The sequence below is a fragment of the Geotrypetes seraphini genome, chromosome 12 (genome assembly GCF_902459505.1).
Source record: "Geotrypetes seraphini chromosome 12, aGeoSer1.1, whole genome shotgun sequence".
In the NCBI taxonomy this organism is placed as follows: Eukaryota; Metazoa; Chordata; class Amphibia; order Gymnophiona; family Dermophiidae; genus Geotrypetes; species Geotrypetes seraphini.
The window spans coordinates 112,507,335-112,533,412 of NC_047095.1; the positions used below are offsets into that span (position 1 = coordinate 112,507,335).

Consider the following 26,078-nt stretch of genomic DNA (forward strand, 5'->3'; position numbering starts at 1 on the left):
AAGGATGGTAGAAAGCTGGAACACTCTTCCAGAGGCTTATAGGGGAAAACACCCTTCAAGCATTTAAGACAAAGTTAGACAAGTTCCTGCTGAACAAGAACGTGCGCTGGTAGGGCTAGTCTCAGGGTGCTGGTTTTAGACCAGTGGGCCGCCGTGTGAGTGGACTGCTGGGCATGATGGACCACTGGTCTGACCCAGCAGTGGCAATTCTTATGTTCTTATGTTAAGATTATTGAAAATAAAAACCTAATCTTCCACAGAGCTGAGAAAAGTCCTTAGCGGGGCCCAAATCTAATAGCGGCCTATGAGTAAGAGAAATGGTTAGAACCCCCAGGGATATGGAATCAAAGAATTGATGTAACTGATCTCCTAAAGGAAAGCGCATAGCTGTATTATCTAATGAAAGGTAATGTTTAAAGTTGACAAAAAGCATAATAGTCTCCCCACTGAGGTTCAACTCTGCGAGGAAAGTCTGTGTAAGTGATCAAAGAGCCTGTGGAGGTCAGTGAGATGTTCGAGGAGGCTAATTCCAAGTGTTTCCCAATGGCAGAAGGCCTTATTCTCCTTCCCTGGCAAGAAATCCATGTTCCCCCTACTGGGCAACAAGGTTGAAATTTGTGATTACCCCCCAACCGGGATACCCAGAACCTCCAAGGGGGCAGGAGGGCAGAGATACTAAGAGATACTGGATTGCAGGAAATGAGAAGGGAGAGAGAGGCGAACAAATGGCAGACCATAAGGACAAGGGGAGGAAACCAATGTGTGAAGCACTCAAGTAAAGCTGCTGCGTATGAGTTCTTGGCTCCCTAGCAGGAGATGACCCACAAAAGTGGAATTTCCCACTTAATACTGGAGACTTGGCAGGTTAGGACATACTATTTTCTTGATTGCGGCATAGTTTTCTCAGAATCTCTTGCCAGCTTTTTAAAAATATTATTATTATAATACCGAGCACATTAATCATTAATCCTTTTGTGATACTTTAAATGTTTTTACTAACACCAAAGAAAGTTTGGATAGGTTCCTAGAGGACAAAGGGATTGAGGGGTACAGATAGAAGTAGAGGTAGGTTATAGGGATAGGAGTAGAGGTAGGTTAAAGAAATAGTCAGGGACCACTGCAATAGGCCTGATGGGCCGCCGCGGGAGCGGACCGCTGGGCGAGATGGACCTCTGGTCTGACTCAGCAGAGGCAACTTCTTATGTTGTTCTCATATAATATTGTAAACATATATGTAAGCCTTGTTTTTGTACCCCAGAAAAACAGTATATCAAATGCATTACCCCTACCTAATAACTGATGGTCAAACGTTAACTGGTATGAGGGGATGAATGTGTTTTCTTCTTGAGTTCCTGTTGCAATATTTAGCAGCCCTAGTTTCAGTTGATAGCATCAGTTTAATTAAAGTCCACAGCATCTAAATACCAAATCAATTAATGCAGTAAAGATTTGCTATTAACCAATAAACACATGACACAGGTGCACTTTTCTTAAAAATAAAAAAAACAACAAACACCAGCACTGCAGGCATGTGAGAGCTAATCAGTCATAAAATGCATTTAGCACACCATGGCTGCTGTAAGCATAGGAATAAAACAAGCAATCAACTAAACTATAGAAAACAGACCACCTGTAGAATGGCTCAACTTTTTTGTAAACTAAGCCTGAAACCATTTTTTATTCTTTGAAGAAAACGCAATGTGTGTGGGATGAAAGCATGTTGTAGGAAAGATAAACATCTTCTAGCTAAATTAAAAAAGGCCAGACATCAACTAGCAGGCAAACATAAATTAACTAGGCAGACTAGATGGGCCCTATGCTTCTAACTGGTTATTTAAACAACATTATAACATGAGGGCATTCCATGAAGTAGCCAGCAGATTATTTAAAAAAATGCAGTGCATATTTAAGCTGTCAAATCGATTTCTGGAGGTCATGGTCAAGGTAACTGCTGTCATGAGTTTTTCTCTATTTTGACAGCCGTTCAAATAACACGTGGATTTGGAAAACCTTGTACTATCAAGTTAATAACTCCATGATGTGGAGCCATGAAGAGAGGCTCTTTACTTGAATGTCAGCTTAGCCTCTGTGGTAGTTTTATTTATTTATTTTTCTAGCATTTATAAACTACCTATCTGATGAAGGCTGCAAGGGAGGAGGAAGGCTCTAAGTATATTTGAAAGTGTCTTGTGTCCAAAACCAAATCTTCTTGCTTCCACATTGCTCATATCCACAGATCAAAAACTTGGAAAGCACTTCCCATGGACTCTGGCTAACCAGTATTATCAATGCACCTCATTAAGCATTTAAGCTTCAATATATTCCTTTTTTTCCTTCTGTGAAAAATGCATAATAATTATGCTAACTCAGATGCAATGACATTAAGTTAGACTCTTTCAGCAATACACTGCCCAGAAAGTGACTAAAGCGTTGAATCCTGGACTGGGTACCCATTCTCTGCTAGGATCCTCCGTTCCATGGTACAGGTCTTCACAGAAGAAGAATATTTGGAGCGTCTATTACAGCAGAAGCAGAGAATCTGCTTGAAGGTGGTTCTCATCTCATTGTCTCGATAGGAATACACAATTGGGTTAATCACAGAGTTAATTTCAGCCAGAAGGAGGAAATATTTCTCCACAGCAAGGACATTACAGCTCTCACAATCTAGGCCATCCAACAGAAGGACAACCTGTCCAGGGGTCCAGCAGATCACAAAGGCACCTGCAGAAAGACAGAGATAATGAATGGAGAACGTTGTAGTTGACAAAATTTAGAGTACTGTCAGATATTCCATTAGCAGATAATAACTGTAGTTATACACTAAGGGGCTTATAATCAAAACAAAAATACATCTACAGTAAAACCAGCCCAAGTCGGCACTGGTGCCTCTACTTCACGTGTATTGGGTGGCTCTAAGTGCTTGGGTACTAACTGTAGGTAGAACTAGAAAACCTAGTGAAATACAGCAGAGGCAAAGTGAAAAATCCAGAGTGGTTCCTTCTGCAGCAGCATATGGCTAGAGGGAAATAACCTGTCTAGAATGTCTCACCTATCTATTAGAAAAGAGCTTACCAGGGTAAGTACATAATCTCTTTTTCTTGAAACTTCACAACATATTATAGTTACCAGAGCCACTCTCCTTGTGGCTTAATTCTGAACAAGTCAAAATAAGGATAAGAAAAATGATTTAACTCTTGAAGACTTTCTTAGCGAACAGATTCCACATGTGATCCTTGAGGGAAGAATGCTAGCCTAGTACCTAACCCTCAGTAAGCCAGATTCTAAGAGAGAGGTTGTAGAGGCTCAGCATTTAAGATAGTTTTCACAGCAAACTGCGAAATGCTTCTGCCCACCCAACCTGCAAATTGCATTGCTTTAGTAGGATTTTTCTACTCTTTCTTTTTTTCTTCCAGGTGTAATTACTTCTGCAATCACAGTATGGCTGGGAAGCATCATGTCACCAAAGCTCTGCTCAGGTTACAGCTTCTGTCTCTGTGCAGACAGAGATGTTACCCAGCAGAGAGAATGGTTTCATGTGCAAGCTGTCTTTAGCTTGACTCCCTCATGAAGGAAAAAACTGACAGAGGAGGTGGCAAGACTGAGAAGCAACAAAAAAGGAGTCAAACCGCTGTGAGGACAATCAGTTTATTAAAACAAACTATATTCATATCATATATATGTCATGTATATAAAATATGGCAGGCATAAAAAAATATAAATGTATAAACTGGACCCCAACACGGTCTGTGTTTCGGCTAGGGTAGCCTTCCTCAGAGGTATATAAAATAGAAGCCTACAAAAACAGAACAGCAAAATAAACCATAAACATATATAGTCTGAAAACATATATAATTACAAAATAAATAATATGAAGCATGTGTACACTAAAATATGCAGATGGATATTAATATAAACAGACGTGGAAAATGTCAACTCAAACAAACCAAAAGGAGGGGGAAAAAGGAAATGAAAATATATAAAAGTAAAACAGGGCTCTAGAAAACAAAACTCAAGATAAGATATAAAGAAATGTAAAATACCTCTCAAAGTCTGCTTTTATCTTCTTGAGTTTTGTTTTCTAGTGCCCTGTTTTACCTTTATATATATATTTTTCCTTTTCCCCCCCCCCCCCTCCTTTTGGTTTATTTGAGTTGACATTTTCCACTCTGTACAGTTTTTGGTCTTTCATCCCCCTTTTTCCTTTTTATTGTTTCAGCAGTCCTTTTTGATTAGAAGTAACCTGGTGCCATCTACTGGGTAGGTTTGGTTTCTTTTTGGTCTTTGTGCTCCAGTTGTATTATCCATCTGCACAATATTGATACATGTTTGCTATATACATGTTTGTTTTATCCATCTGCACAATATTGATTACTATATACATGTTTGTTTTAGCATCTGTATACACGTCTTTTACTTAATGGTGTTATTGTATATTTATATGTTTATGTTGCTACCATCTGCATATTTTGGTATTTTAGTGTACACATGCTTCATATTATTTATATTGTAATTATATGTTTTCAGACTGTATATATGTTTATGGTTTATTTTGCTGTTCTGTCTTTATAGACTTCTATTTTATACATCCTGAAGGAAGGCTACCCTAGCCGAAACACGGACTGTATTAGGGTCCATTTTATACATTTATGTATATTTAATATATTTTTATGCCTTCTGTATTTTATGTATATGATATATATATATATATATATATATATATATATATATAAAATGAATATTTTATGTTTTAATAAATTGGTTGTCCTCACAGTGGTTTGACTCTGTGTCCCTTCCCCAATCCTTTTTCATTGTCATATCCTGCACGTGGAGTTGTGTTTTTCCCTGTATATTGTGTGAAGACTGAGAAGCAGCCATGAGAATGAGAGATACGTTGATGAAATGGTTCATGAGGCATCAAAGATTTCCAGCAGTGGGGAAGAAGAGGCTGTGTTCAGATTATGGAACCCTTCAAGATTGGTACTGTAACTCCACCCACCCTTGAACTGAAGAACTGGTATGCTGTCCTGGAACTGAAGGAGATGAGAGCATCAGAGAGAGAGGAAGGACCAAAGCTTGAAATCCCCAAAATTACTGGATCCATGACCACTAGGAGGCATAGGGTAGTGATGGTTGGCAATTCCCTTTTGAGTACAGAAGTGTCCATCTGCGGACTAGATATGTCTGCCTGGAACCAAAATGCAAGATGTTACAAAGAGCTTGTCGACTATTATCCGATGCTGCTCATCTACAATGGTACTAATGATACTACCAGGTACCCCTGTGAACGTATCAAAAGTGACTCTGGCTCTGGGAAAGAAGATGAAGCAGGCAGGTGCACTGGTGGTATTCTTGTCCATCCTTCCTGTCGAGAGTAAAGGCCAGGGCAGAGAAGCTCGCTTACTAGAGATGAATGCGTTGATACGTGGATGGTGTCGTCGAGAGCATTTTGGCTTCCTGGATCATAAGATGATTTTCCAATGGCTGCCGAGCAGGGATGGTATACATCTATCAAAGAAGGGAAGAAGTGTCTTCAGCATCAGGCTGGCTAATCTATTGAAGAGGGCAGAGTGATCTAATCCCCCGAGTGAGTATAAGCCTTCAGGTAAGTAAATCACTGAATATTTCTACATGGATGGGAAAAGGGGACAATGTCTGGAAAGCAGTATGTACTAATACTCGAAGTATGGGAAACAAGATTTTGGATCTAGAAGCTGTGACGGAAGAAGAGGAGTTGGATATAGTAGTGATTACAGAGATATGGCTCATGAAGAACCATGACTTGGATGTAGTTATACCGGGCAATAATTTGTTCAGAAAAGATAGGGTAGGAAGAAGAGGAGGGGGAATAGCGTTATATGTTAAAGATTATATTAAAGTCACACAATTTCAAGATCTGCAGGGCAAGGATCAATTGGACTGTGAATCAATTTGGAAAGAGAGAATGGTAAATATATTTACATTGGTGTGATACAGAGGCCTCCTTCACAGACGGAAGAAGAGATTTAATAGTAGACATTCAGAATATATCTAAAAAAGGGGAAGTTTTACTAATAGGTGATTTTAACATGCCAGATGTGGATTGGGGTATCCCTATTGCAGGGTCTTCTAGAAGTAGGGAGATTCTGGATTCTCTACATGGAGAACTGTTCCAGCAGTTGGTAATGGAACCCGTGCAATATGGGTCATACTGGACTTAGTGCTTACAAACGGGGAAAGTGTTTCTGATGTTTCAGTGGTTGATCATCTGGTATCCAGTAATCACTGCATGGTACGGTTTAATATTAAGTTGGGTAAAGAGAGGGCTCATTCAAAAGTAAAGGTTCTAGACTTTAAAAAAGCTAATTTTGTTTGGATGGGGAATTACATCAAGGAATTGTCTGGATGAGAATGTCTGGAAGGAGTAGAAATGTAATGGGCAAAACTGAAAGGAGTTGTAAGGGTGACAAACTGTTTTGTGAGACAAGTAAGTAAAAGTAAGAGGAAACGAAGGCCGCTTTGGTTCTCAAAAGTAGTAGCTGAGAAGGTAAGGAATAAGAGGTTAGCTTTCATGAACTACAAAAGATCACAGAAAGAGGAAGACAGGCAAAAATATCTGGGAAAGTTGAGAGAGGCTAGTCGAGTAATCAGTAAAGCAAAGATACAAATGGAATAGCTGACACGGTAAAATGGGGATACGAGGCATTTTTTTTAAAAAGATATATCAGTGATAGGAAGAAGTGCAAAACTGGTATTGTGAGACTCAAAGGTGAAGGGAAGAAATATGTAGAAGCTGATAAAGAAAAGGCTGAATTGCTTAACAAATATTTCTGTTCTGTGTTCATGGCTGAAACTGAGTGCCCTCAGGATAGGTACCAAAGTGACAAGCTGGGTCAAGAACTGGTTGAGTGGAAGACAACAGAAGATAGTGTTCAATGGATATTGCTCTGAGGAAAGGGATGTTATCAGTGGTGTGCCTCAAGGTTCAATTCTTGGGCCTGTTATTTTTAATATTTTTATAAGTGATATTGCTGAAGGGCTGGCAGGTAAGATTTGCCTCTTTACAAATGATACCAAAATCTGCAATAGAGTAGACACGGCCATGTATTATATAAACAAGCAAGAAGGCACAGGTTTTCTCCTTCTCTATCAGGAGGCTCAGATGATCTGCCTTTTGGTGATTGCTCGCAATATCTTTCTCAAAAGCAGTCTACATTCAAGGGGAACAGAATTTCTTGGCAGACAAGCTCAGCAGAATTCTTCAACCTCACGAGTGGACGCTCAATTCTACAGCTCTCCATCCCTTTTCTCAATGGGGGACGCCTAAAGTGAATCTTGTTTGCATCTCCCCACAACAACAAGTTGCCCCAATTCTACTCCAGACTGTACTCTCCTCTGGAACAGCTGGAGGCAGATGCTTTTCTTCTGGATTGGACGCACAAGTTCCTCTATGCATTTCTACCCATTCCTCTCATTCTCAAGACACTTGTCAAAGCCAAGCAGGAGTTGGCCACTATGATACTCATAGCTCCTTGGTGGCCCAGGCAGCCTTGGTTTTCCCTTCTACTTCAACTCAGTATCAGTGAATTAATACCTCTGCCGATTTTTCCATCTCTTCTTACAAAGAGTCACGGTTCTCTTCTACATCCCAACCTTCAGTCTTTACACCTGACAGCTTAGTATCTCTTGGGCTGAATCCAATTGATCATCTTTCTCAGCCTTTCAGGCGCATTTTGGAAGCTTCTAAACACCAGCCATTTAGCAGTATTACCAGCAAAAGTGGACACATTTTTCTTCCTGATGTCTCCATCACCAGGATCCGAAATCCATCTCTGTTTCATTAGTTTTGGATTATTTTCTTCATTTATCTGACTCTGGTCTTAAGTCTACATCCATTAGAGTCCATCTCAGTGCTATCACTGCCTTTCATCAATCTTACTGCTCATCTTCTGATACCTTGATTCATGACAGGACTTTTTAATGTGAAACCACCTCCAGTGGTTTGGGATCTCAGTGTGGTTCTTGCTAAGTTGATGAAGCCTCCCATCAGAACCAATGTCTGCGGCTCATCTCAAATACCTTACTTGGAAAGTGGGTTTTCTCATTTCTCTCACTTCTACCAGAACAGCGAGTGAACTTCAAGCGCTAGTGGCAGACCCACCATTTACAGTGTTCCACCACGACAAAGTTGTACTTCGCACTAATCCAAAGTTCTTACCATAAGTAGTCACTAAATTTCATCTCAATAATTCAATTGTGCTTCCAGTATTTTTTCCCAAGCCTCATTCTCATCCAGGAGAAACAGCTCTTCACACTCTGGATTGGAGCGGGCTTTGGCCTATTTTCTCAACAGAACAAAGCCGCAGAGAAAATCTCCTCAACTTTTTGTCTCTTTTGATCCTATCAAGTTGGAGCATCCTGTTTCCAAGAGAACAATTTCCAACTAGTTGGCTTCATGCATATTGTTCTGTTATGCTCAGGCTGGGCTGCAACTAGAGAGTCAAGTCACCGCCCATAAAGTTCAAGCTATGGCAGCATCAGTAGCTTTTCTTCACTCTAGTCCTATTGATGAAATCTGCAAAGCTGCTACTTGGTCCTCGATTCATACATTCACCTCACATTATTTATCTGGAATCTTTTTCCAGACAGGATGGGCACTTTGACAGACAGTATTACAAATTTATTTTCCTACATGGCCAACACTCCCACCATCCCATTCTGATTAGCTTGGAGGTCACTCACATGTGATAATATGCTGCCTGCTTGTCCTGGGATAAAGCACAGCTACTTACCATAACATGTGTTATCCAGGGACAGCAGGCAGATATTCACACAACTCACCCACCTCCCCCGATTGGCTTCTTAGCTGGCTATCTGTACTTATCTGTACTATTATGTACTTATCCTGGTAAGCTCTTTTCCAGTAGTAGTAGTAGAGCTGCGCATCTACATCAGGTGGGAAGGCACTCACAAACTTTCTAAAGTTCTTAAAATGCACAAACACTTTAGCAGCTGTCTGTACCAGGGCTCCGTGGATGATGTCACCCACATGTGAGAATATCAGCCTGCTGTCCCTGGATAACACCTGTTACGGTAAGTAATTGTGCTGAACTGAGGATAGATGTTGCTGAATAGTGCCTTCCTGGACTCATTTGTACCACTCCTACATGCCTCTGCCTTAAATGTTTTGTCCTGCCCTTTTGCAAAACAGCAGCTAATATGTTTTGGCTGCTTCTAATATGCTAGGATCGGGATGATTAAAACAAAAATAGTGCTTCTAAAATGTCCCCCACAATAAATAGTGGATCTGTAGAACAACTACAGTTTCATAAAGAAGTTGGGTTACTGAATCCCGCCACTCCTGCAGCACAGAAACCAGGCTATAAAGTAAATAGTTCTAACAAAGTGGATTTCAAATACATTATCCAAGAAATTTCTCCTATGTAATAAAAAAAGCAGGTCAGAATGCACTAAAGAAAATAAATAAATAAATAAATAAATAAATCAGATGAAATCCAAGGCTCGATTTACAGCTTATGTGACTCTAGCCAAAGGAGTCTTCAGCTCTTTCTCTCTTTTCCTGATGACCGACATATGCCTACTGTACGTAATGTGAAATTCAGCCTTGACTATGACTCAGTATTATGGAATTAAGGCGGCAAAAAACACCTTAAAGTGTTCATTTTCTGTTCTCTAGTGTATACCTAACCTCTGCTGCTTACTAATTAGTTTGAGAGTAATACTCAGAAGCAGGCAAGAGCAGAAATGTATGAAGTGAGAGTCACTTACTTAAAATGATAATAACTGTTTTCATGAGGTTGATCATGGTCTCCTTGTACTTGGGATGGAAGGATGTATGCTGGGACATGCGTGTCATCTTCTTCTTCACATAGATGAAAATGTGTGTATAGGCAACTAGCATGATCACAAAGACTACCAGGTTGGAGATGGCCCAGAAGATTAGATAGATACGGCTGTAGAGGGGTGCCATCCTGGAACAGAGTTCCACATTGCACATACAATGCCATCCAAAGGAGGGGATGAGACCCAATAGCAATGCTGTGATCCAGATACAGATGATAAGAATGGTGACCCGTTGGTTGGACATCTTGCTGTGCAATTGCATGGTGAACACAGTCTGGTGCCGCTCCACTGCGATGGCCAGTAGGTTGGCTACAGATGCTGTCAAGCTAGTATCTAACAGACTCTGCCGTAACATCCAAGTTTTGATGGTCAGTCCAGCTGTCCTAGGGCCAGTATTGAACATGAGGTAGGTATAGCCTATACCTGCAAAGAGATCAGCTGCTGCCAAGTTACCCAGAAGGTAATAGATAGGATAGTGAAAGCGACGGTTGATGATTATGGCAGTAATAACCAAGAGATTGGTGAGAAGCACAATGACACATACTGTCAAGCCCAACCCCACCACAATCTTGTCTTTGGGTCTCCAGTATGTGGTCAACTCCTTGCCACTGATATTGTAAAAGAAGTGGATAGTTTCATTGTAGTAACACTGCTTCATCTTGGTAATCCCAGGTGAGTCTGAGTTAAAGTGAGAAAACCACTTTTCAATGCAAGTCCAGCCAGCTTTTCAGCATTAAAATGTCAGAATTGCAGCTAAAACGAGAAAAATTAGAAAGGATTACTTCAAATAAGATTAGACTACAAGTCAGATACCATACATACTCAACTATAAGTTGAGAAATTTTGCCCCAAAATAATGCTTAACCCTTTCAGGACCATAAGGATCGTAGGCCAATTTTTGTGGTTTTGACGACATTTTTATGGTAAAAAGGGCTTGCAGATGCCAAAAAATTGATTTTTTTTGTGAAATATCATTATTTTTTAAAAAAAAAAAATCAAACTTCTGGCTTATGGACAGTGTGGCAAGTGAATCTTCTCGTCAATCTAGCAACGACGCTAATGAATGAATGTCGGAACCAGTTTGTTTACATAAAGGCAGTATCATATGGAATCCGTACATATCAAATTTAGAACTGTAGACTATCCCAATCAAAATTTATAGGATTTTAAAGTTATGGGACAAATATGTCCCTTGGTCCTGAAAGGGTTAAAAATCAGGGTTGTCCTCTCCAGCACCTCTCTCCCTCCATTCCACCTCCAGGGTCCAAAACTGTTCCCTTCTCCCTCTGCCAGCCCACAGGTTCAACGTTTCAATTCCTCACCTCCACCCCCTGCTGTGTACCTTCCCAAAAGTAACTTCTATAGACCCACAGCAGTACAGTAATCCTCCTAGGCTGCCTGCCCTGGAGTACTCCAATCTGTCCCATCCCCTCTGACTCACTTCCTATTTGGCAAGACATAGCAGAGAGAATGCTCCATGGTAAGCTGCAAGGAGCCTAGGAGAATCACTGCTCTGGCGTGGCTCTATGAAAGCTGTTTTTGCAGGTACCCAGGGATAGGATTACCCGATGTCTGGAAAAAACCGGCCATGTCCTTTTTTCAGAGAACTGTCTGGGCACCTGGATGGATTTCCAAAACCTGGCAGTTTGTTCAGGTTTTGGAAGGCCCCCAAGCTCAGGGCCACATCTGGAGAGTTACCGAGCATCTGTGGATGCAATGCGATGATATCACATGCATGTGCGCAGGAGTGTGATGTCATTGCATCACATCTGTGCATGCTCAGAGGCCCTCCAGACAAGGCCCGGACTCAGGGAAGAAGAGACACGGGTTGTATGGGGGCAGGAACACATCTGGAGAGTTACCGAGCATCTGTGGATGCAATGCGATGATATCACATGCATGTGCGCAGGAGTGTGATGTCATTGCATCACATCTGTGCATGCTCAGAGGCCCTCCAGACAAGGCCCGGACTCAGGGAAGAAGAGACACGGGTTGTACGGGGGCAGGAATGGGACGGGGTTGGGGGCAGAACAGGGCAGGGCCACATCTGGAGAGTTACCGAGCATCTGTGGATGCAATGCGATGATATCACATGCATGTGCGCAGGAGTGTGATGTCATTGCATCACATCTGTGCATGCTCAGAGGCCCTCCAGACAAGGCCCGGACTCAGGGAAGAAGAGACACGGGTTGTATGGGGGCAGGAATGGGACGGGGTTGGGGGCAGAACAGGGCAGGGCCACATCTGGAGAGTTACCGAGCATCTGTGGATGCAATGCGATGATATCACATGCATGTGCGCAGGAGTGTGATGTCATTGCATCACATCTGTGCATGCTCAGAGGCCCTCCAGACAAGGCCCGGACTCAGGGAAGAAGAGACACGGGTTGTACGGGGGCAGGAATGGGACGGGGTTGGGGGCAGAACAGGGCAGGGCCACATCTGGAGAGTTACCGAGCATCTGTGGATGCAATGTGATGATATCACATGCATGTGCGCAGGAGTGTGATGTCATTGCATCACATCTGTGCATGCTCAAAGGCCCTCCAGACAAGGCCCGGACTCAGGGAAGAAGAGACACGGGTTGTATGGGGGCAGGAATGGGACGGGGTTGGGGGCAGAACAGGGCAGGGCCACATGCCCTCTTTTGTGCACAAAGAAATCTGGTAACCCTACCCAGGGAGGTCAGTGGGGATCGACATGCTAAACCCGCAGGCTAGGGGAGGGAGAAAGGAAATAGATTTGGACCCCTGAGGTGGAAGAACATAAGAATTGCCATACTGGGACAGACCAAAAGGTTCATCAAGCCCATTATCCCATTTCCAACAGCGGCCAACCCAGGTCCCAAGTAGTAAACAGATTTTACGCTGCTTATCCTAGGAATAAGCAGTGGATTTCTCCAAGCCAGCAAATTTGAAAGAAGTAAATAATCTAGACACATTCAAAGCAAATTTAGAATGTTTTCTGTTCAGATATATTTGACTCATAAAATTTTAATGAGCATTCAATACAGTTAGTCTTTACCTGGTGGTGTCCTCCTTTCTATACGCATTGTAATTCCCACTTCCCTTTTTATTTGTCTCTGGCTATGTATTGTTCCTAATTATGTCTTTTGTTCCCTAAATACATTGGTTTTTCCCTTATTTTAAATTGTACATTGCTTTGAATTCTTGATAATGCGATTTAATCAAATTTTTATTAAACTTGAAAAGCCATCTCAATAATGGCCTCTGGACTTCTTTTTTAGGAAATTATCCAAACCTTTTTTAAACCCTGCTAAGCTAACCAGGGGGTAGAGGTAGGAAGTGATGGGCAGAGCTGGAGGCATGTCCCAAAGTAACCCCCTGAAAACTTAGGCTCCCTTGGCAGCTCTATCCTTTGGGATAGGCTACCCTTGGCATCTCTGAAGAAGCACAAGGGCCCTGGACCTGGCCCGGCAGCCCCTGCCAACCAAACTTGGGTCATCTGCTCTTTTCTACTACTTGCCTAGCCAGGCACCACTAAATCAGGTGCTCCTTTCTGCATTCCAGCTGCTTTGATAGGGGGAGGTGGATTTAGGCAGAAAAATAAGGAGCCCCACTTTACCACTACACCACCAGGGAAGGGAATGGGGCGGTGGGCACTGGAGGATTAAGTTACTTGCCCAGGATCACAAGACACAGCACTGGGATTTGATCTCAAAACCTCTGGGTGCAGAGGCAGCAGCTCTATCATTGCTGTGGAGGCAGGAGAGAGGCTGCTTGTTTGGATACTCGTGAATAACTGAATTTGTGAAGCCCAAAACCACATCTTGGAGGGTTTATTTTGTAGACTCTTCACCCACCCCACCCCACCCCAACACTGTAGTGTAAACAAAAACAAGAGACTTTTCTTCTCTCTGTTAGGTCCAGCTCACGCTCACTGTCTAACAGCAACTCTGGCAGGGTACACATTTCAAATCTGACATATTGTAATCACAAAAAAATGTAAAAAAAAAAAAAAAAAATGTTTCTACCTGGTCATTTTATTATTCATATCATGTTGGTCCCAGGCCCTGGTTTTTGTTTGTCTTCTGTTAACTCGCTCGCCAGGGTCTCCTGCCCATTTGACATTTTCTTCTTTCTCCGTGCTCACCATACATCTTCCTTCTCTGTACTTTTCCTTCCACTGCCATATCCATCATTTCTGTTTCTTTCCCACTATCTACCATCTCTCTTTCCCTACCTCGTGTCCTGGGTCAAACCTCTCTATTCCCCTCCATGCAGCATCTCCCCTTTCCTCCCCTCCATTATCATGTGCACCTTTTCTTTTTCCCAATGTAACATCTCTCCCTGCCTTCTACCCTATGTCCAACATTTCTTTCTCTCTTCTCTTCATCATGCATGTCTCCCTCCCCTCCATCATATGCAGGATATCTCCCTCTCACCCTTTCCTACCTCTGTAGCATCTCTCCCTTCCTCTCCTCCATCCCATCTCCACCAATTCTTCCCCTCCCCCCTGTCTAGCAGCTTTCCATCCCTCCTATCCCCCTGTGCAGCTTTCCATCCTTCCTTTTCCCCTGTGCAGCACCTCCTCACCAACCCCCTCCCCCCCCCCCCTTTGGGCCTCCTAAAGTGGCAGCAGCGGTGGCCCAGCTTGGCAGAAGCAGTACAGTGAACAGGCTTCCCGCAGCCTGCCTGCCAGGTCTTCCCTCTGCCATGTCATCAGTAACATCATCAGTGACACAGCAGAGGTAAGGCCCCGGTGGGGCAGACCAGGAGAAACCCATTCACCGCACTGCTTCTGCCAAGCCGGTCACTGCTACCGCTCCTGCTACTTTAGGTATACCGATTCAATTAGGCTCTATATCTTAATATATTGAGAAAATCTTCAATATAGATCTCATCAACAACCTCAAAAGTCATAAATCTTTATAGTAAACTTAGGAACCTCAGAGACACCTCTCGGGACTCATAAATATTCATTGTCCTAAGCTTCACGTTCATCTCCTCACTGGTTCATATATCTTTTTATCCATTATTCAATAGCTTATTAGCCAATATAAAATATTGAAGGCATTAGTGAAAATCAAAAACATTTCATGCATTCAGAAACAAACATAGTACGGAGACTTTGTTGGTATCTATGCTTGATGAATTGAGAGTGGGTTTAGATGAGGGAAAACAATTCTTGGTGGTGTTTCTGGATATTTCAGCAGCATTTGATACGGTGGACCATGCAATATTGCTAAGCAGACTGAGGGGATATGAAATTTGTGGATCGGTTGTAGCCTGGTTTGAGTTTTTTTTGAGGGGGGAGACAGCAGGAGGTGCTCATGGAAGAAAAACTGTCAAGCCGTAAGGAGGTCAAAATAAGGGTGCCACAGGGATCAGCCCTTTCTGTGGCCTTATTCAATCTGTATCTTGTTCCACTGTGTAAACTGCTTTTGGATTTGGACGTATCCTACCGACTATACGCTGATGACATCCAATTTTTTTTCCCCATTGAAGGGGATTTTGATTGGGCATCACCACGCTTACAGTCGGTAGTGGTAGCGATTAAACACTGGATGGACCGTAACAGGTTGAAGCTAAGCATTCAGAAGACACAGGAGTTGTGCGTTACAAGAACCCTGGGTGCTAATGTTTGGGAGACAGTTGAGTTGCTGGGGGAAAGAGTACTGGTAAGGCATGAGGTGAAGCATCTTGGTGTGCTTTTGGACTCAGGACTCACTATGAGATGGCAGGTGCTTGCAGTAGTACGGAAGGTGTATTTTCATCTTCGGTTAGTCAATGATCTTGGACCTTATCTGGAGCCACATTGTTTAGGAGGGTGTTGCAGTCGATGGTTTTGTCTGTTTTCAACTATTGCAGTCTGGTGTTCTTGGGAGTACCAGAATCAGTTTTGGGTGCACTTCAGGTGGCCCAGAATTCGGTGGTACGCTCTCTATTTAAATTGGACAGACATGAGCATGTAACAGAATATTTTATAAGGTTGTATTGGCTGAAAGTAAGGGACAAGATACGTTACAAGCTTTTGGTAAATGTTTTCATATGCTTACAGAAGCTGGCCCCTAAACACCTGGTCCAAAGCATCTTGCTGCGCGAGTCGGCTCGATTGCTTCGCTCAATTTAGCATTGCGATCTATCTGTTCCATCTGTGCGGGACTTAAGGCTTTCCTCTTCCAGAAGCAGTGTCTGTCACTGCATTGGCCCCAGGGAGTGGAACCACCTTCCTGGATATATTCACCAACAGCAAAATCTACAGAACTTTGGGAAAATGCTGAAAAGACACCTGTTCTGTAAGATGAAATTTAGGGTCTGAATTAGGTTGAGGGAGAAGGAGTGATGATTGTTGAGTGCTGGTCACGGAGGTGTTTGATGGTCTGGTTTGTTTTATCTGACATAATGATGTCTTGTCATCGAGGCATCTTGTAAGCCTTATGTAATTTTATATCTTGATGTATGTTAGGGTTTCGTCAGTTTTTGTCTTAAATGATATTCATCGTTGATGCGACGTGTATGTAATATGCAATTTGATTTTATATGTAAGTATGTAATTGGTACAGTGTGTCTTTGTATCGATTTGTACGATGAATGTTAATGTTTTATTTTCTATGTTCATATGTAACTCGCCCTGGATAAGGGCGGAGGAGAAATAAATTAAATAAAGCAAAACAAACAAACTTAGCTTTGTAAACTGGGGAGAAAGCCAACATGTTTCGCTTCCTGCTTTTTCTTTTAAGTGTTAAAAACAACAGCTATCGTAATAGCAGATATCATAAACGTTATAATTATAACCATTAAATATCAGACATATTTCTCAAAGTGGACACAATCCAGGAGGAAAGAATTTTTTATTTTTCGACCAAAAGGCGATTGCTTTGGGGGCAGTGTTTCAGTTGAGATTTCTGTGTAAATGTTTTGTCTCATATCAAGGGAGTAAATATATTTTCTTTGAACCTGCCCAATTAGTTTTTTTCCTAGAGGGTAAAGGAATCTCAATCTCGACACAGTCTGATTGAAACAGGTTATTAATGCGGTATTTAATTAATGGATAGGATAATATCTTAATACTGCTCTATTTCCTAATTTTTGATTTTCTTTTGTATATGTCCCCTTTCCTGAGGGGTTTTCTTATTTTGTCTCTTCTTCTCAGATTGTGGACTGTATTAGATAAATGTTTCATTATTTATTTTTTGGTCCTTAGTCCTATAACTGAGTTTATACTTTTGCATTGCCTTTAACATCTTTGTAAATTGGATGTATTGAAATGATAAATAAATTAAAAAAAAAAAAAATATATATATATATATATATATTTTTTTAAATATATATATATATATATATATATATATATATATATATATATATATATATATATATATATATATATATCAGACATATTTGAAACCCATACCATTTCCTCACCGACATTCCTCTTGACCACATTTTTAGTTCAAGATGGCGGTGGCGTTCTTAACAATTCATTTTAAAACCTGACTTCGGTGTCACTAACCAACGTGTCAAAATCAGCTGAGTCAGTGCATGTTGTCGACCGGAAACCATTTTATATTCATATTATAAAGACCCTATAACTCTATTTTTACAGAATCATAATAACAACAACAACAACTTATTAAATAGCAAGAATCAGATGCATAAGATAAAAACTAACCACAGGAATCCTAGATCAAAGAGCACCATTCTAACTTGGCATTTAATCCCTTCGGGATCACTGAATGCAACCAGTTAATCCATCTCTGTTCTTTAAAGTTTTAATCTTCAGAATTTCCTCCCTCCCTCCCATCATGTAGACCAAGGGTGTCCAACCTGCGGCCCCGTGAAGTATTTTGTGCGGCCCCGATTGAGGGCAATGCAGTGTTTTCCTTTGCTTCCCCCAGGTGTTTACCGTCTTGCCGGCTCCCTCTTCTGTCTTGCTGCAGCGTTTGTGTGGCCCCAGAAACATTTTTTTCAGTCAATGTGGCCCAGGGAAGCCAAAGGTTGGACACCCCTGATATAGACTATCAATAATTCTCCATTTGATTTCATCCAAAGAATTATTTTTCTCTATCCAGTGCTGAACATTTCTGGTTTTAATCCGTGATTTATATTCAGTTAACCTAGTACGTATTGGATGAGAAGTCCATCCAACATATAACAGATCACAAGGGCATGTAATAATATATACCACTTCTTTTGATCCACAGTCTGTCAAGACATAAGATATGGAAACCGCATAGTTGCATATAGTATATAAATTTTTTAATAAATGAATAAATTGCCTTCCCAGCCTGAGGATCCTTCCATTGAAAACCTTCAATAGTGGATCCACACCAATGATTGTCTCTACAAGCTTTATAATACCCTTCAAGAGGCCTAGAGATGGTCAAAAATTTCTGAAGCGTAAAAAATTGGCCTATTGTTTTTTTACCTTGCATATATGCAAATTTTGTCCCCGTGTCATTCTCTATTGTGGATCTCTATATAGAAACTACATACTAGCAGAATACTACACCTTGGTAACACATACAACACACAGATAGACCTTCAAAAAAAATATGATCACTATTGGAGAGTTAAAGGCAAAAGTCTCAACTGGAACCTCATGAAGTCAGACCCTGCATACCGAGAAACAGAAATTGAAATGCAAGATATCAAAGACGTAAAAACTAAACTACTTAAGGAATAAAAGCCTCAGGTCTGGATGCACTAAATTCTCCGATCATCTAATTTGCTGACCCGATGTACAGTGGCCCACCGTGTGCTTTTCCATGCATTCATACATTCTCTGACTCTGCCATGCAAGCAAAATCTTTAGTATTACAATGAGGTCATTAATATTAAAACTAGCCTACCGATCAATGCCCTAACATCATTTCATCATGCACTAAATTTAGTGATTACCTTAAATAACATTTAAAAAACCCACAGGTGGAGGAAGTGATGTCACTGATTAGCCGCTGAGCTCCTCCAAGCCTCGCTACAAAATTAGCTCCTTTCTGCGTTGAGTTAGATTTTTCTATCATCTTTCCCTCCATACTGTGTGTGGATACCCTTGCGCTCATGGCAGGCAAAACAAGGACATGACCTTGGAACAGCAGAGGCGCGTGGACAACGCCGTGCCTGGAATGTGGCCCACAATGCCTGAAACAGACTCTTGCCCGGCCACATGTAGCAAATTATGAACCTGGATGGAAGATCTTAAAGACACTACGCTAGCGATCCAGCACTCCTTGCAGTCAGATGTGGCAAAAATTTGGCAATCAATGGAAGATATGGGTGCATGCTTCCAAGAATGAGGAGCAGGTTATAGATCATGACTCCGATATTGAGGTCCTGCGCACCTATTGTACCCACCTGGAACAAGGCCATGAGGATCTCCTTCGGATCGAGGATGGGGAAAATAAAAGCAGATGTTAACAACATTCGAGCCCTGGGGGGGTACCTGAGACGTTGACGGACCAGGATGTTCAATCTCTGCTCACTGATATTTGTCACCAATTTCTTCAGGCAGCGGATCCTAATGCGGAGCTACCATCCTTGGACTGGGGACGCACACTGGAGATCAGCCTTGAGATATAGTAGCTTGTATTTTTACACTATCCTGTGAAAGCACTTGTGCTACAGGCAGCCAGGCAAGTGGGCCATATAACATGAGAAAATTCTAAAGTAGAACTCTTTGCGGATCTCTCAGCCATCACTGTGTAAACGTTGAGATTTTCGAGATGTTACCAAGTGCTTATCCTCTCATAATCTCCAGTATAAGTGGCTTTACCCTTTTTGGGCTTTCCTTCCTGTTTGCTAATCGACAACATAAAGTAACAAAAGTGGAGGAAGCCCTGACAGTGCTTCATGAGGCCTAGCTCTTCACAGCTCCCTACTGTTATCGCGGATCTGAATCCACGGCCTCCCAACCCACCCAGCGCTAGAAAAGAGTTCCGCACAATGGCAAGCACTTACAACAATGCTCCGGCTCTGAGCTGGGGACCTCAGGCAGGCCTATTTGAACAATCTTTGTGGTAACCTCGCTGAGGGTTGCTCTACTATGCAAGTCTTTGGGACAACCTTCCTTACTTGGAGAAGACAGTCATTTGCTAATGTGTTGAGGGATGGAATAACTGGTATACTTGATTCAGTGTTTATCTCCATACTCTATCTGGACTGCATGGTGTGGTTTGGTGACCGTCGGTATTCTGCCATTAAGGAGATAAGCTTTCCCACTTTGCCTGAATTATTGAGGGCTTTTTTTCTGGAATTGAGAGGGGGAGGGAGTGGGTTTCTTGTTTGGGACTGGGGATTGTAGGAAGGATGGGAGGAACCAGTAGATGGTTTGAATAATATGATGACGGCTTGGTGTGATTGTAGCTCTGGCATGACTGGTGGAATGTCTGCTCTCTTGAATTTCTTAAGATATTGATAAAACATAGTGAGCTTACACTCTTTACTCTTAATGTTAGGGGTCTCAATATCCCTAGGAAGTGTCAATTGCTTTTCAAAGAAGTCGAACGTTTAAAAGCCGGGGTACGCTTCTTTCAAGAACACACCTCAAACCTCAACATGAATCTTTGCTTAAATATCAGAAGTACGCTCACATTTTTCTAGCTTCTAACAGAGATGGTAAAACATGGAGTAGGTATTATGATAGCTAATACCCTTAACCCCCAAGCCAAACATGATGAAGTACGAGTATATGTTGATTATGTGTTAAGTCTTCTGAACTGGATATATTCCTGCAACAACCAGATAAAATAAGTAATTTGAAAAACTGTTCTATCAAAGAACAAGCATAATCATCAAACCATATTGTGCAGGGTACCTGTGGCATGTAATGAACAGCATACTTGCGACTAAAAAACGCTATATTAAAAGTAAATAACTATAGCAGTAATCCCATAGGTTATAGAAGAAATGCCAATTTAATTAACCATGACTGCAGAACACCACAATTCAATTTGTAACCAATATAGTTTACACAATATAGAAATGACAAACATGTACCGTACCTCAGTTACTAGTTTGGGTAGACACTGCTGCAAAAAGGCGGGAAATCTTGATTATATATTTGATGTGATCGCATCAGAGCACTAACATGTATGAGATCTGCACAGTAGTTGTAAAAGGTTAAAGTATAGCACTGGAGGAGCTATGAGAGTGTCATTACAAGGGTGGCGATGTTACTATTTGCAAACCCAATAAGAAAGAACATACAGGAATGAAAAAAATACATTTCTGGCCTCAAAACATTAAAAAAAAAAAAAAAATGGAGGACATGAAAGACGTGTAAAAGTATATAATATAAAAGAAGCGGTAGAAGTTCCAATATGTTGGTGGACATATTGTGATGTGTAAACCCCAAATAGTAAATAAAAAATTTATATTAATCAAAAAAATCTTGTGAGTGAAATTAAAATGAGAAGTTAAATAAGCAATACATAATGTAACGATGGTGAAGTGAAAGTTAGTGAGTGCGTGTGCATAAAGAGCTCCTCTAAAGAATAATATGGAACAATAATGATATGAGCATATATAGTTGAGGAGGAGGTGCTGATATTAATAATATACCCAGGGCTGTGGAGTTGGTAGATAAATGTTCCGACTCCTCAGTTTTTTGTACTTCAGACTCCGACTCCGACTCCAGGTACCCGAAATTTCCTCCAACTCCGACTCCACAGCACTAGTTAATTTTCAGATCGTTAAAATGGAATGTCAAGTTGAGAGAAATGAGCATTTTCGACACCACCTTCTTTTTGCTTTTAATCAAGGTTCTAAGGCCGCAGAAGCTGCTCACAACATTTGTGCTGTGTATATAGTGGGTGCTATAGCTGAAAGAATCGCTCGTGATTGGTATGCCAAGTTCAAAAATGGAGTTGGTAGATAAATGGGTGTCAGGTCAAAAGCGCGCCGGGACAAAGGCGCGCCCAGACAATTGAGCGCAACGCGGAGGCGCGCGCCACTCAAAATTACTGTTTTTAGGGCTCCGACGGGGGTGTGTGGGGGGAACCCCCCCCACTTTACTTAATAGACATCGCGCCGCGGTGTGGGGGGGTTGTAACCCCCCACATTTTACTGAAAACTTAACTTTTTCCTTGTTTTTAGGGAAAAAGTTAAGTTTACAGTAAAATGTGGAGGGTTACAACCCCCCAAACCCCCCATAACGCCGGCGCGATGTCTATTAAGTAAAGTGGGGGGTTCCCCAACAAAAAACCCCGGAGCCCCTAAAAACTGTAATTTTCTTTGGCACGCGCCTCCATCTTGCGCTCAGTTGTCGGCACGCGCCTTTGTCTTTCGTGCCGTTGTCTATGAACCAGATAAATGTTCCGACTCCGACTCCTCAGTTTTTTGTACTTCTGACTCCGACTCCAGGTACCCGAAATTGACTCCGACTCCACAGCCCTGAATATACCATTAAATGTCTAAGCGATAACAGTCTTTGATGCTGTTTGGGAGATGCCGTATAAGAGCTGTTTAAGTGAGGCAACACCTACATGAGTAAAGCTGGCAAAAAAAGACATATGGAAAAATCTTATGTGATCATCATAACCTAAATGTGCGGTAATAATAGTCTTGGGAAGTTACTGAAAAAGTTAAAAATAGTGAACTGCAAACAAATGCCTTGAACATGCGATTAAAACAACTCATAAAAAAGTCCATTTCATATAAAACCTGCACAAATGTGATATTTTAAGAAAAACTAATACGGTATGAAAAAGATTTGTTAATGCAATAAAATCCAATAAAACTGTGGCTCTGATGAACAGATATATTAAAGTGTCCAATGGTTAATAATCTTTAAAACTAACAAAAGGGGGGAAATGCTACCCTAATAAATGTGTGTGTTGAGTGAATGATGTCAGTAAAAAAAAAAAAAAAAAAAAGATAAAAATGGTAAGTAACAGAGGGCCTCGAACCTACCTGAAGTTGAAAGAGGAGCTGCCCGCAAGCAAGCTTTGGGGCCTCCCTCCCTGGGATGTGTGCACTGACCCTGCTAAAGCCTCCAACTCAGCTGGCCAAATTATAGACCTGCTCCTTTTCTGAGGTTGTTCTCTGCTGCTTTTAACTTTTTTTTCTGTCCAGCCCACGCTCAGTTGGAATACACATAAATTTAAATTGCTTTTCCCTTCTGTTAAAGGGATTAAAACCCTAGGTAAATTCTCACATTCCTTATCCTATTCCTTGGTAAAAGTTTGGAATGATCTTCCCTCAATTATCAGAAGGGCATTATCTCTATCATTTTTTAGGAAAAATGTGAAAACGTATCTCTTTCAGATATTCTTAACCGAAGACTGATCTAATTTATTGAAAAGTTTTTTATTATCTTCACTATTGTTGTATACTATATTCTTTTAAACTTTGTTAACTGGCTTGAGTCCTTGCTGGAATGATCCCATATATAAAATGGAAATTAGATTAGATAAAAACTGACAGACAGATTAAGCTAAATTCAGTGGGATTCATGCCTACAACAGCTTAAGCAGAGCTGCCGAGGTAAGGACCACTGCAAAACAGTATTAAATTTCCTGCAAAAAGTAATTCTAAATCTGTCTGCCATTATTAGGTATAGAAAAAGTAACGTTTTAATGTCCCTTTCATTCAAATTCTAGATAAACTATTGTGTTACTAGAAACAAGGTTGCTTTTAATTCTTACCCCCCCCCCTTCAATTCAGTTCAGTACCCAGGTTTGTTTTAATCATTCCCAACATAAATAACTCCCTCAATTGTCCTGAATAGACTGTAAACTTTGTGGAGCTGGACTGTCTCTTATGTATTTTGTGTACAGTGCTACTCTCTAGTCCAGGGGTGTCCAACCTGCGGCCCCGTGAAGTATTTTGTGCGGCCCCAGTTGAGGACGATGCAGCGTTTTCCTCTACTGCCCCCAGGTGTTTACCGTCTTGCCGGCTCCCTCCTCTGTCTCGCTGCAGCGTTTGCGCGGCCCCAGAAACATTTTTTTTTTTTTTGGCCAATGCGGCCCAGGGAAGCCAAAAGGTTGGACACCCCTGCTTTAGTAGGTTTGTCTATAGAAACGATAAAAATGGTTGCAGTAGAATTACTCAAACTGAGAGCAGGGCCCAGAATATCCCTTTTCTCATAAGTAATTCCAGTGTGTATTTTTTCTAGCAAAAAAGGTGCCAGTATTCAAACAGACCATTTTTCTACATTGAAAGTATAATTATAATTATGGGAGGGAGGGTTTATAGTTATAATATAGATTTAATCAATATTTATGAATATAGCATATATATGTCAATTTGATTATAATATCTGTGAATAGGGTGGGAGGGGGATAGTTTATGTACTTCAGATGATAATAGAAAGAATTTCAAGTGATGTGTATGAATTAATTGTTGTAATATTGTATGCTTGATGGAAGATGAAAAAATGAATAAAGAAATGGAACCCCCCCCCCCAAAATAGACCATTTTTCAGGAATGAGGTGATCACTGAGGGACCCACCCCACAACAGCCAGGCTCCCTGCAACCAACCACAGAATCCATAAAAAGGCAGCACTTTGTTAACCATGCATTTTTAAAAAAAAAAATTTATTCAAGCAATAGAAAAGGTGGCAATACTCATTACCCCTTTAAAAAAAAACACCCAAAGCCCTAATTCAGTAGTAAAAGATGGGAGAAACATAGAGTTTGGCCCTGCAGTCCTGGGTTTCCTAATATTTCGCAAACATCTGAAAACTTGGTTAGTTTCAAAATTGTAAATCCAGTCCTTTCCTCTTTTACCTTTATTATTAATCTTACTCTAAGCCCAGTCGAGCTCTAGCTGTACAGAGAAGACACGGTCTATAAATACTTAAGTTTTAGTTTAGTTCTTACCTTAGTTTCTCGGGCTACTTTTCATTGCTGCTGATTAATAAATTAGTTTGTAGGTCGTGCTTAAGTACTTATTTGGGTGGGACCATTCCTTATTAAACAATTACCTTTTTTTTTTTTTTTTAAATTATACTGATTTTCAGCAATGGCTTGAATTCTCTGGGGGTATATTTTCTGTTCTCAAAGAAATAAGTCGTGTTGATCTACCAACTATTCCAATATCACCAGTAAACTACAGTTGTACATCTTAAAGTCTCTCTTAAGCTGTGGCTCCTGCCTTCAAAAAAGCCTTATTTCTGATTTTCTGCAAGTCTACTTGCAGACCAGATTAACTCTCGACCTTCAGTTCACAGCGGCATAGTTTTAGGGAGGGGGAGGCAGAAGACTGAAAACAGCAAACACAAAAGAAAACCCCTAAGAAGAAAACCTAGGCACCTCCTCTTAATCCACACTCTTCTCATTCAATTAGACAAGTCTGAGCTGGACCGGCCAAGGGAATTCCTGTATCTAATTTGATCCCATACCTCTGGGGTGCACAAGCTTCTTTGCTCTGGCTTTTGTCTTAAGTCGTGCAAAATTTAGTCCCCGGTCAATTAGGCTCCGATCTTCTTAGTCTGCAACGTCGTTAAACTCGAGTCTATCGGCTCTTGTACGGATTTTTTTTACTTTTGCTTGGTTTCACCAGAGCTCCCACTTCCACTCCTTGTGTGTTGTAATGCTATGAGGCTCCCTCTCTCCTCAACATTCCTTCTAAGGGGGCGGAGTCCTGGGTCTGTACAATGATAGGGAAGGAGAGAAACTGGGGTGGAACCCCCCCCCCCTCTTTCGTAAAAAGGCAGATCTGGACTGGACTTGTCTGATCCACAGGTATCTAAGGAACATGGATGCAAAATTGCTGGGAGCCAAACAGTGAAGGAATCTCTGAGCCTTTGCTGATAAGCTAAGACTTTGAAGCACAATTAATAGGATTTAAGCATTTTATTCAAATTGCCACACCAGCACTCAGACTAACAGCGAATTCTTAGTCCCAGCTTTGTTTAGGATTGTTCTCAAGTTGCAGAGAGATAAAAATGACTCACCCCGATGTCATACAGTCAGTGACAAAATTGGAGGGGATTAGAAGCACAGAGAAATAAATTCACTTATAGGTCACACACGGTCAGTGACAAAGCTGGAGAAATGAGGCACAAAGGAGAAGGTAGAACAGAGATCCAGGAAGATAAACTTACCAAAGCTGAACCAGTGTCGTGAGTAAACAAAGCAACAAAAATTATGGAACCTGTCTCCAGTGTGGTGGAATTCAAGTTTTGTCTTGATAAAAAAAAAAAAAAAAATTAAGCCCACTATAGTAAATCCAGTAGTGCATAAAATAGTCTGTAAAAAAATTACAAACTTTCAATTAAAAACATTAGAGGGCAACCATTCTCTAGTCAGGACTCCTCAGCAGGAAGGGCCTTT

General features: G+C 41.2%; 2 protein-coding genes across 4 annotated transcripts in view; one reads left to right on the top strand and one right to left on the bottom strand.

Annotated features, from left to right (window-relative positions):
- Positions 1-309: 309 nt before the first annotated feature.
- LPAR2 (lysophosphatidic acid receptor 2) lies at positions 310-25,936 on the bottom strand. Of its 3 annotated transcripts, none has more exons than XM_033915814.1 (3): positions 25,850-25,936; positions 9,766-10,593; positions 310-2,721 (listed from the first exon to the last, which is right to left on the bottom strand). In XM_033915814.1, exons 2-3 carry the CDS (start codon positions 10,496-10,498, stop codon positions 2,423-2,425), a joined length of 1,032 nt encoding a protein of 343 aa, XP_033771705.1. In that variant the 5' UTR covers positions 10,499-10,593; positions 25,850-25,936; the 3' UTR covers positions 310-2,422. The 3 variants fall into 3 exon arrangements, with proteins under 3 accessions (XP_033771705.1, XP_033771702.1, XP_033771704.1); XM_033915811.1 differs by lacking the exon at positions 25,850-25,936 and adding an exon at positions 25,145-25,394; XM_033915813.1 differs by lacking the exon at positions 25,850-25,936 and adding an exon at positions 24,624-24,750.
- Positions 25,849-26,078, top strand: part of LOC117346373 (zinc finger protein 84-like) — a 62,638-nt gene continuing 62,408 nt past the window's right edge. Inside the window, exon 1 of the mRNA XM_033915808.1 lies at positions 25,849-25,867. The gene's annotated coding sequence lies outside the window, so the exon portion shown is untranslated. The remainder of the gene's footprint in view (positions 25,868-26,078) is intronic.

Bases quoted from the DNA above. Each gene is read 5' to 3' on its own strand.
- LPAR2 (XM_033915814.1), bottom strand. From the start codon at position 10,498: ATGAAGCAGTGTTACTACAATGAAACTATCCACTTCTTTTACAATATC. The intron at 2,722-9,765 runs GTAAGTGACTCT...GTCTTTCTGCAG, and splicing joins AACAGTTATTATCATTTTAA to GTGCCTTTGTGATCTGCTGG.